This window comes from Triticum dicoccoides, chromosome 3B (genome assembly GCF_002162155.2).
Source record: "Triticum dicoccoides isolate Atlit2015 ecotype Zavitan chromosome 3B, WEW_v2.0, whole genome shotgun sequence".
NCBI classification, from domain to species: domain Eukaryota; kingdom Viridiplantae; phylum Streptophyta; class Magnoliopsida; order Poales; family Poaceae; genus Triticum; species Triticum dicoccoides.
In genome coordinates, this window is record NC_041385.1 from 228,805,209 (window position 1) to 228,817,706 (window position 12,498).

At 42.9% G+C, this 12,498-nt stretch overlaps 1 protein-coding gene across 1 annotated transcript; it reads right to left on the reverse strand.

Moving 5' to 3' along the window:
- Positions 1 to 5,674: 5,674 nt before the first annotated feature.
- LOC119275660 (probable folate-biopterin transporter 4) lies at positions 5,675 to 10,795 on the reverse strand. Its single transcript, XM_037556550.1, has 7 exons — positions 10,460 to 10,795; positions 9,675 to 9,802; positions 8,276 to 8,497; positions 7,738 to 8,190; positions 7,454 to 7,651; positions 6,935 to 7,072; positions 5,675 to 6,296 (listed from the first exon to the last, which is right to left on the reverse strand). The coding sequence occupies exons 1-7, from the start codon at positions 10,559 to 10,561 to the stop codon at positions 6,035 to 6,037; spliced, it is 1,503 nt and encodes a 500-aa protein (XP_037412447.1). The 5' UTR covers positions 10,562 to 10,795; the 3' UTR covers positions 5,675 to 6,034.
- Between the last annotated feature and the right edge of the window lie 1,703 nt (positions 10,796 to 12,498).

A 12,498-nucleotide genomic window follows, 5' to 3' on the forward strand; every position in this document is an offset into this window, starting at 1 on the left:
GAAGATAGAGCGGGAGAAACACCATATGATCCGACTATAGTAACAAAGCTCGCGGTACATCAAGATCATGCCAAATCAAGAACACGAGAGAGAGAGAGAGAGAGAGAGAGAGAGAGAGAGAGAGATCAAACAGATAGCTACTGGTGCATACCCTCAGCCCCGAGGGTGAACTACTCCCTCCTCGTCATGAAGATCACCGGGATGATGAAGATGGACACCGGTGATGGAATCCCCCTCCGGCAGGGTGCCGGAACGGGCTCCCGGTTGGTTTTTCATGGCTACAGAGGCTTGCGGCGGCAGAACTCTCGATCTAGGTTCTGTTCTGGAGGTTTTGGGATTTATAGGAAGTGCTGGCATCAGGGACAAGTCAAGGGGGCCCACGAGGCGACGACAAGGATGGGGGGACGCCCTAGGGGGCGCACCCTCCACTCTTGTGGTGGCCTCTGGACTCTTCTCCGACATCTTTTTGTTCCAATATTTTTTATATTTTCCAAAAATATTCTCCGTAAATTTTCAGGTCAATTGGACTTCGTTTGATACTCCTTTTCTGTGAAACTCAAAAACAAGGAAAAAATAGAAACTGACATGGGAATCTAGGTTAATAGGTTAGTCCCAAAAATCATATAAAATAGCTTATAGATGCATATAAAACATCCAAGATAGATAATATAATAGCATGGAACAGTCAAAAATTATAGATACGTTGGAGACGTATCATCTCCCGGCCAGGAGGGCCGGACCGAGTACTCCCGTAACGATTTACTAGTGGGCCACGTTTGTCAGGCCTATGGGGCTAAGAAGGGATGTTTCCGAAGGCTTGGCACGTACTCCAAGACTTAGAAGTCGTCTACATCATGATTACCCTAGATGTAACCAACCTATGTGTAAACCCTAGACCCCCAGGCATCTATATAAGTTGAGGGGGAGGGCTAGTAGACGACACACAGTGATCTCGTGGTAGATCAACCCATAATCTGTACTCCCTTGAAATTAATATAATCAAAGCAGGACGCAGGGTACTATCTCTTCGAGCGAACCCGAACCTGGGTAAGTTCAAGTGTCCCTGTTATCATCGCACCAAGGCTACCTGTTGGGAACCCCCTACCCGAGAGATCTGCTAGATTTTACTCCATCATTAGAAAGATTCAGTTTTCATGGGAGCAAATTCACACCACATATTAATAATGTATATATTCTGGGAGCAAATTCACACATCATGCATGTCATAATGAAATATATGTTAACTAGGTTCCTATATTCAAATTTATGCATAACCTTTTATTTATAAACTAGTGAAGGCTTTGGTATACACCAAATCAAACTAGTCACACTCTAGATGAGCTTATCAAATATCAAATCATATGTGTGCAAAGTAGAGTCTTCAATTTTCCATGTTCTTTGATGATTACTATAACTATGTTATCTAAAGTATAAGTACAAATCATGCACATGTTGCCAATTTATTAATGAACTCAAGTTGCAAGACACATTTGGCATACCCTACAAGTTTGTATAAGCTTACCAAATAATACACTAGAAACGGAAATTCAATTCGGCTCCCGGGCTCAAAAATAAATTTCAAAATGTCAAAAAAATAAAGACAAAATTTTTATATGTTGTTAATCACATCCAAATGCTACCTGCAAATTTTGAGGCAAAAAAGTTAAGCATTTTGGCCTGTGCCAAAAAAAATAGAATGAACACCAAATGTTACCGCCAAATGTCACCTCAAATTTGTTTTATTCACCGACGAAACACTGCTGCTCCATTTCGCATGAAAATTGTCAAGCATGCTTATGACACTAACACTAACATCCAAAAAAATCATAATTTTTTGAGAACATTTACTATTTTTTTGCGTTACTGTTCACTCGAGAACATGTGCTCCCGGGAGCCAAAACGCCCATCCCCACTAGAAACCACTGTTAATATCATAATATGTATGTTGGATTGTATGCTTTACAAATCTCTGTCATGATATTTAATGATATTAATATATACGAACACACACATGAAAATGTATATTTATACACGCTATAGCTAACACTCCCTTTGTAACTTAATTAATATAAGACATTTCTTGACACAACGACAGTGGCAAAAAACGTCTTATATTAAGTTACGAAGGGAGTAATTTAAAAAAATCAAAGAGATTTTTTTATATTATGCAATTTAAATTTAGAAGAAGCGATTTTTTTTGTGATATACATTTAAACTACATATCAACCGGAGAACACTATAAGTATTATTTAGTTAAAATTTTATGTTGTTGACTATGCTAGCTAAGTAATATCAAAGTGTACTAATTAAAGCTACATTATTATACAACTAGTTTAAATAAGTACAAAAGTTTATTATAATGATATGTATTTCACTACGCCTGGTGTCCTACCGGCCACCCCGATCAGCACATTCAAAAGCGCCTCTGAAAACTTCTTGTACGAGAGTTGATGCGCCAGCCCGAGCCATTGCGTGCCTTTTGCAAATAGATGACAATCCTCTATATTATTAGAACGCATACATGCATGCAACAGCAGGATGCATTGATCGACAAGACCGGTTGCATGTACACTTACTACACGCAGTGTCTTGTCGTCGCCGTCGTAGTCCGCCGGAGCAAAGACCCCATCTCTGGCTGACACATCGCCACCGTTGAGCAGCACCACCACCACCAGCCCCACCAACAGCAAGGCACTCTTCAGTGCCATCTCTCATAGTGGCTGCCTACTCCCACTGAGAATTAATGTTCTGCTACTAAACACAAAATATTACTTGCAGTTTGTGTTGCAGGGAGCGGTTGTTATATAAGGGAAATGCAACACTTCTATTTGACCATACCGGTCAAACAAACCTCCAATATTATCTTGTCGTGAAGGCATGGATATGGATGCCATGCCCCTACATGCACTCTTTTTTACCATATGTACACAATGCATACAAATTCTGCTGATGCTATGATATATATGATGCAGTCTTTTGACCACTACATCCCATATTCCGCCTGGGAAAGTAGTGGCTATGCTCATGTTGGATGCACCCACGCTACACCCCCCTTGCCTCCACTATATTGGCATCTGTTCCCTGAGAATTGCGCCAAGCATAGGAGACTCAAATCACGAGTCAGAGAGGGTGGTAGACATAAAGGAAACCCTAAGCTATGGAAGGGGAAGCAAAAGGAGCACACATCTTTCAAGATGTTGTTCGCGCTCAACATCTTTCCACATAACAGTACTGGAGAAGGTTTGGCTTTCATACTCACAAAATAGCCCGTCATTGCCAAGGAACAGTAATAGCCAGTGGCTCGGCGTATGCAACAGCCAGGCAGATGGCACGCCGATGAACCGAATAGTAGCCACGGAATTCAACACGAGGAAGAGCTATGAGGATGAACTTGATGGCAACCATGTCGGGCTCGATTTGAAGAGCATCAAATTTGTTATCAGTGCCCACTCAACAATCCTTTTATCATCCTATCAAGTGCTCATGATGTCTTGGTCAGTACATCTACAACTGAACATCACATGTTTTTGTATTGTATATAATCGAACCTAACACAAGTGGCAGTAGGGGACATAATTGGCGAGAGAGTTGACCCGTTGATCTATCACAATACCTATTGGACAAAATATATCTAGGGTTCACAGGTCCCACATGTGATTTGGAAAAGATAAAAATCTTGAAACTTCACCACGATAGACGACATACTCATGGCTGAAAGAACAAGACATGGGAAGCGGGTGTTTTTGCTCTCATTGCCTTGGTTTTGCTTTTTGCGTGTTCATCATTGCTTGTTGCCAAGAGCATGCAGTATTTTCTCCGGTTTTTTCTTTATTGATAATACATAGTGCCGGTCGCCGAAACACCAAACATGGGCAGTTTTTTTATTCTGATCGTGCCAACCCACGACCACTGACCCACAACCAACTAGCTACCACTGGTGCAACGACATCCTACACAAACGGTTTTTACCCCATTTCGGCGACACGGTTTTAAACCGTCACCTTGCCTATGTGGGCGATATGGGGTCCATCACACACGACCCAGATAAATCGTCTACAATAGTGATCGATGATGCAAATGCTCTGCCAAATGCAATCGTATGCGTTGCAGGAACATGTCGCCCACACACTATATTTTGACAAACGTGTGGGATTGAGGGTCCATCGCACATGTCTCTAACGAGTCAAACACGTCTAATTGCTCGGGGAACCCAAACAGTGTGTGACTTTTGACCATTTTGCGAAATATTACCTAAGCCTGGACAAGCTCTTGTTTGCCAATGCCACGACGACCACGTCCTCCTGAAACGGAATAATCTGTGATGTGGCATCTGCGCGCGACTACCTTCACCACTACAGCAACAAGAGGATCCTCCACAGGGACGTCAAGGCCAGCAATGTGATGCTCGACGAGGAATACAACGTGCGGCTGGGCGACTCTGGCCTCGCCCATGCCATCTAGCTCGACGGAGCGACACACCACTCGACGCAGGCAGTTGCAGCACTCGGGGCTACATGGCGCATGAGAGCTTCTTCACCAGTCGTGCCAGCCCTGGCATGCACATGTGTGCCTTCGGCATCTTTGCCATGGAGTGGGTGTGGGTGTGGGTGAGACAACTAAGGGTGTGTTTTCGATGAGAAACCAAATAGAACGGAATGAAATTTCATGGTGGAACGGGTAGGTTTCATTCCTGTGTTTGGTTGAATCTATAAAATGGAATGATTTCCGTTCTTGTGTTTAGTTAGAAAAATGGAATGAAACAAATTTGATTCAGCTCACCTCTTTGATAGAGATGGTGAGATTGCGTCCCATATGTACATAGGTAGATCTTATACAATCAAAATAATTATAGCCTTCACAATTTCAGCAACATACTACTCCCTCCGTTTCAAAACAAGTGACTAACTTTATACTAACTTTGTACTAAAATTACCATGTGACATATGTGGTAATCAATCGAAACAATTCAAAAAAGAACTTTATACTAAAGTTAGTACGAAGTTAAGTCACTTATTTTAAAACGGAAGGAGTATTTGATTTGAACTTTCGGTAATATACTTGACTTTTCAATAGCAATTTATTTGTATTTCTAGCGCAATCAATAAGTAATATACACTTGCAAGCATAACGAATATATACATCAATTCACTGCTCAATTTGAGAGTATAAAGACATACTGGATCACGGTGCTAAAGGTAGACATTTTTTAATATTAGATAGAGACAAACAAAGATGCAACTCGGTGTTCGGGCTCCAGTGAACAGTAATGCGATTTAAAATAGAAAAAAATCAAAAAAAACTGAATCTTTTTTGCAAGCAAGATGTGCATGTGTGTGATGTTCATGCAAAATTTGGTGATGTTTGGATATTCAAGTAGCGCACAGCAAAAAAATAAATCCAGGCATGAACAGTGATGTTTTTCAAATGTTTCCCTCAGACCTGAATTTGTTTTTTTTTGTCACAAGCTCCTCGAAAGTTCAAATTCTCCAAATTTGGCACGGACATCAGGCACTCCAACATCTTTCACCACAGAAAAATGATTTTTTTAATTTGTTTTCCATCTTATATTGCGTTACTGTTCACTCCCTGGATCGTCTTTGCCCGGCAGCCAAAACGCTGCTGAGAAAGAGATAGATAGACAGATAGATAGAATGTAGGTAGATACAAGCAGATGTATACATCAAAAGCTACTCCCTCCGTCCCATATAGGACGTTTTTGCAGTTTAAATTGAACTGCAAAAACGTCTTACAATATGGGACAGAGTAGTAAATCTAAACAATAACAGTTTCCATGTAACACATGTTCTTGCAAGTACATTTGCTACACAGTTTTGCCATTGTTTAACGCTTTGTAATGTCAACTATTGCACTCTTCCTCTCATTCTAGTATATGCCTGTATACATATTTCAACAAAACTGAGCTGCCTTCCTGCTGGCTTCAACTTGCTTTCTCTATATGCATGTATGAGTAAGACTGGGGAATACAGACCAGACCAGTCCAGAAAAAATGACGATCAGGTCTGTATCCCTTTTCCTATGATGTTAGTCCTGTGACGTCCCTTGGAATCAGAAACAAAAATCCGATAGGTAAGAGAGTGCCCATCAGCTGAACAGTTAGGCTGAGCGTCAGATTGTCAAACTGTACCGACGAGATGTTCAAAGCTGACGTCAATGCAGCTCCAAGGAATGAACCTAATGTCGAACTGAGGTTGTTAATGGACATGAACAGAGCAAACAGTGTGCCCTCGATTCCAGGCGGGCAAAGCTGTCCTGAGAGGATTAGGAACGGCATCATCCTGCCAAATGAAAACAATAAAGTTAGAAACACTATTGCGTAAATGTGTAGGTAAGATGTCTGATCTTCAGCCATGAGTACAATAATGGATTCATACTGGATAAGTTGAACAATTTCCTCATTTTTCCAGTTGTTTTGGTTAAGGGAACAATATGAACTTACTAACTAATGTCAATTATTATACTGGATAAAGTGAAGAACTTTCCTCAGTTGCAAAATAGAACATACAGTCATCTAAAGAAATTAATGACATACAGGTCACACTTAACCATGAGCTCAAGAAACATTCATGAGGGCCACTTGATTGACGCTCACCCAAATAAAGTGAATAAACAAAATAAGAGTATGACTGTATCTGTCTAGTTTTAGTTGAAACAAAGAATTTTAAGTTGGTGCCTAATGAGTTGCCACAACACTAAAATATTTTAAATGCAAGATTAGTCAATGCAGGATCAGTAACTCTGGGCAGCAACTTAAGGTTTCTAACAGAAACGCATCTCAAACTGGTTTTCTAAACTACAGGTCAAGCAGATAACTCAGTTTATGGTTTGCAATCTACTACCTCCGTCCCAAAAAGCTTTTCGGGATGGAGGTAATAGTTCACATGAGTATGAAAGAAATGACAGCTAGAGGATATACTTGAATTGGTTGATTGCATCAGCCAAAGCAGAGCCCCACAGCACCATGTATTTGTCTGCTATTCCATACTGGATATGTAATCTTGACACCAGTAAAATGTCCAGTACAGTAATTATCGCAAGGCCAAGATGTGCAAACCTGTAAAATAAGGACAGCAATTATTAAAGGTGGCACACTTAAGTACCTAACAACTTCAAACAAGTGAATAGATTTACATTGTAGCCAATTACCCCCATCAGTTTTTTAACAACATTAATAAAAGAGCATGCACTTGCACTCACAAAAACACTGAACAAAAGGAGATCAATAAATTGTCTATACCAAAAATACCAAGATGAAAATTCAGTGCAATTCATTCGAATTATGGACAGCCAACTTACGAAAAGTTTATAGAAAATTTCAGTCAGTACATTAAGCATATATGCATAACATTTCAACTTCCTTTAAACAAACTATGGCACTAATATAGATAGTGTGTTGACATTTGGAAAGAATAAACAGCTTGAAAAAATGACTCACATAAGAATATTCCTGAGTTTTTTATGCTTTAAGTAGCGGTTGTAGATATATGTGCCAAGCATTAGACTGAACCACCCAATCACACGTGCAGTCCCTAAGAAGGATGCCTCCAGATGTAGAACCTCCGTTTGATAATAGAACATTACTGTTGAGATATTTGGAACTGCTGCATTTGAAAGGAAAAACCATGCCATAGGTCTAGAGAAAAAGAGAGGAAGTTACTGATTAAGCTCTTCAGTGCAAGAGGCAAACATCAGAGAAAATGAGATTGCAGGGTTAATTACCGCAGAATTGCTGGCTGCTTAAAAGCTGTGCATAAACTGAAGAAGGCTGATTTCAGAGATGAGTATAAATTAACTGATTTATTGTGCTTCTCATGACCTTCAGGTCGTTTGGACAATGTTCTCCTTTTGTTCTTTTTACGAGCACCCTTTCGCCTCCTAGTGCTCACATATTTAAAAGATTCACCTGAGCCTTGTCCAGCAAAAGCACTATCAATATTCTGATCATCAGCATGATCATGTGCAGCATTATCTATCGTGCTCTCAAATCCTTTTGGAGATTCCTTAACGAAAACACATGTAACTAGTTGGAACAGTGGAAGAGCAGAGAAAATAATATAAATAGCATTTATTGGGAGATTGGACAATGCGTATCCTCCCAATAAGCTCCCAAATATCCCCCCTACAGCCATTGATGACCAAGATAATGACTGGAGATCACCAGCAAATTCTGGCCTGAAAAGAGAATGATTCAGGTTTTAAGGCATTGTATTGGAGTAGTTGTTATACAAGGTGAGACAAGATGCACCATATTACTCACCCTGCTGATCGAACTGCCTCTGCAATCATTGCATCTATAACAACATCTGCCATGGCAGATCCCAAGTTCTGTACAATCAACATTAGCGTAAAAAGATTGCTTGAGCTCCTCAAATGTTCTGACAGCCCAATGATAAGCCATGGAAATAGAGAAAGACCACTAGAAATGATCAAATAGGGTACACGCTTCCTCTGCTTAATTGGAATACAGTCCGACACAATCCTGCAAGTACAATTGATATATGGGTGAGTAAGTAAAACCAGGATGTTTTTTATTGGGCATTCAGCAACATGTCCAGTAATGCATGTACCAAGGCATATATGGAAGTTTAACAGCTGTTAGCAACACGTTGTGAACCTTTATCCACAACAGGATAACTAACGTACTGAACATAGCCAGATGGCAATGCTGCAAGATATTGGTAGACATAGGTTGGATGAGAGATTATTTCAGAGAGAAAAGATTGGTTGTTTCTTCCTGAAACATAGATACATGGCATCTCTATACAGTGGATACTTAGATCTTTGACTTTTCCTAGCACGATACAAACTCCTCATGGTTGGACTCCTTTAATCCTAGACTTGCAGTCCTTCCTCCTGTTTCCTTGGTGCTGCAAATCCTTGTCTGACACATGACCGTCTTCTGCTACAGGCCTACGATGCACCTATGTCCTTGGCCTCCTTGCCAGCCAGCTGGCTGCAACCGAACTGCCACTGGCTTGATGCAACATACTAATGCATACAACAACAACACTGCCAAAAAGCAGCGCAACTCTGTGGACAGGAGAGTACTAGGACAACCATAGATCATGAACACTAGCTAGAATACCGATTATGAGTTTGATATTACACGGGCCTACGTACTAGTACCGCTGAATGCCTTAATTTGCAGCAACAAAGCTATTGAACCAACAGATGTGGGAAATACTTTCTGTGATGTGTTCCTTTTTGCATTTCCATGTTACTGTCATGTGCCCATGTCTACAAATGAACTGTTTTTGTTAATCAATTTTCTATTAAGATAACTTGAATACAAACTATGTTCAGATTGTTAGTGATAGGTTCTATTCACGGTAATCTGTAATTAATCAGAAATTGAAAAAAAATGTTTAGCTCTGGTGGAATAATTATGTATCTATAGTAGCTCCATAAAAGTCCAGTAATAAACTTGAGTTGTGGTGGACACCAATATCAAACAATACCTAAGCTTATGCCTGAAAAAAGCGTAATTCTGAAAACTGAGATGTAAGACTCATGACATTTGGAAACAAAAAGGTTAGTTAAAATATCTATATCCCAAGATATAGGCAAAGGAGAAGAATGATTATTTTGCATCAACCAAGGTTAGATTGTTGGTAAGTTTCGCTTCATATAAAGCAACGAACAAAAGGTAACATTACCCATATATAGGTTTTATGCTCCAAGGGAAAAATGCAGCAGAGACCAAAAACTGTGATGTTGAGGGTGACAGCTTCATGATGTCCTTCATTTGATATGAGACAGCTGTCCAGACAAAAGATCTGAAACCCTAAAACATTGAAGAATACATATTAGAACGTTTAAAATGTTAACATCTTCTTATTTGTGAAGCATTCAAGAAAAACAAACAGATTTGAGGTAGGGCCTCTTTAGTTATGCCGAATTCAGACATGGAATTTGCAACTGAGACATGTCATCAAAGCATGCAAATGGAACAAGTGCTAAGGATATGAATGAACAACCTTGGCCCCCTACATGACACCTTAAGGTATTTGACATGCCACCAATGCTCAGCATCCTGTGCAATTACCACATCAAGTTGTTTTAAGGCATCACATTTCCATGGGGCAGAGAATGATTTATCGCCCCTAACCGAATTTATTGAGCACACCTGAGTCTCTCTATACAGAGAGTGACTGATTTGGCAGCATATAAACACTAGACGTCGATCTCAAGCTACTCTGGCAGCACGCCCTTCACATTTGCAACAAGATAAAATCAGCGTGCTGTCTAGATTCTAGAAGAAGAAGAAAAAGCATCCTTCATCATCTTGTGTGTACGCACACACAAACCCGGAAAAAATAAAATACGAAATGGTCCTAGCACACGCATACGGGCGAGCAGATCTCTCTAAAACGACGGTGCGTGTGCGGAGAAATGGGTGCGGTCACGAGGAGCGTCAGGGTGCCAGGAGAGAGGAAGAGACCTGGATGAAGTAGATCAGGCAGACGAGCCACAGGAACGGCGCCCCGAACGCCGCTGCCATCCGCCCCGCCCACCACGGCGAGGCCGGCGCCGCCTCCGCCATGGTCACCACTCACAGGCGAAACTGATTTGTTCCTCCTGATCCGGCAAGAGAAACCTCCGCGAGATCTCGGACGTCTGGATGGATCGGAAGTGGGGGAGAGAGACGAATCGGAGTGAGGGCGGTGCGAGAGATGCGGGAATGCGCTCCCCGTATTACACATGCACGGAGACGTCGGAGGATGGATGTCCTCCGGCTTGACGGGGTTTGTGAGGGCTGACTGAGACGCCACCCGGGGCCCTGGCCGTGTCACAGCTCATCGACATGTGCCGTTTGATTGGCGCGACAGTTTCGGACAACCACTCAGACTCTGCCACGTCGGGAGCTCCAGCAAAGCTTTGCTCTACCTTCGTTGACTAGGACGGTCCGTGTAAGCTAAGATGAAATGTTTTCCTCCTTTCCTCCGTCCATTTTCTACCCCCTCCATACCAAAATATAAGACATTTTCCAAAACTGTACAAACGTTTTATATTGGGAAATCCTCTAAATCAACCGGCTGATTTTCTCTCTCGTAAACCACCGTCTCTGCACGCCACGTGCCCCTGTGATGGTCCACCAACCGCTCTCCTCCGAGCTTGTCTCGTTCCACTCGTTTCTTTCTTCCCTTTCCCCCTTTCTCTTTCTTCGTTTCGTGAGCCAGCTAGATGAGAGGATCAGGAGAGGAACCGAGAAGGGACCGCCGTCGGAGTTGAGGAATCAGGAGGGACCGCCACGACCGTTGCCTGATGTCCTCCGCGCGGTGCTGCCCCAACACCCGTTGCTTCAAGGTGACCCCCAATCCGGCTGCTTCCATGGATGGCGACGGTGGTGCAGGAGTTGGTCGCGCGCGCGCGAGCTGCTGCTAGGCGGTCGGTCGCCGGCGTACTTCTATCTGACGCAAAGACCTCAGGTGTTGTGATTTGACCGGCGCCCGCCCGTGTTATAACCGGGGCTCGGTGATGCAGCTAATCCAGGAAACTGCTGCAAGTCGTGCTGCGACAAGCCGCCGCCGACGGTTCGACGAGGGTCTCGAGCGAGGTGCTGCCATGGAGCTGCGATGGAGCGCCGCTGGGGTGTCACTGCTGCGATGGAGCTTTCTTGCCCCGTGTGTTGCTGCCATGGAGCTTCAATGAAGCATCGCCGGGACCGTCGGTGCTGCCATGGAGCTTCAATGGAGCATCGTCGGGACCATCGGTGCTGCCATGGAGCTTCAATGGAGCATCGTCGGGACCGTCGGTGCTGCCATGGAGCTTCAATGGAGCATCGTCGGGACCGTCAGTGCTGCCATGGAGCTTCAATGGAGCATCGTCGGGACCGTCGGTGTTGCCATGCAGCTGCAATGGAGCATCGACGGAGCTGCAATGCAACGTGGGTGGTGCTGCCCTGTGACCAGCGGTTCTTGCCAGCGTCAGAGCTGCAATGCGATGTGGTGCCCCGACCTGCTTCATCTCATCGGCGGCAGAAGCTTCAATGCAACGGTCTATTTTATAGCTGCGGGGAAGCAGACCTGCTGTTCTTGGCTTCTTGCTGGCCGTCATTTGCTACAAGGCGACGATGATAGCTGGCCTGTCCGGCAGGCGGCAACACGAGACGGTAGGGGCGACGAAGCAATGGATTGGCTTGAGTTGCAGAGACGACTGGTCAAACGCTGTTGGGTGCGCACATGGTCCGGTTAGTCAAATCAGACGGCTGCGCAGTGCCTAATCCAACGCGGGCGAGGCGGTTTACAATTAGCTCCAGTCATCCGGATGATTTCTAGCATCGGCCTTTTATATTTGAATATAGAGATAGTATAAAATTAGACATTCGTACTTGTGAAATCGTTTGCGCTAATTATCCACTAGCTTTTAAAATGTCTTTCCCCAGTCACCTGAGCTAAAATTTTGGTACACATGTAGTACAAATGAACAAATAACAAATGATACGTCATAATTCACCTACATGAATCTACGATAAAGGGA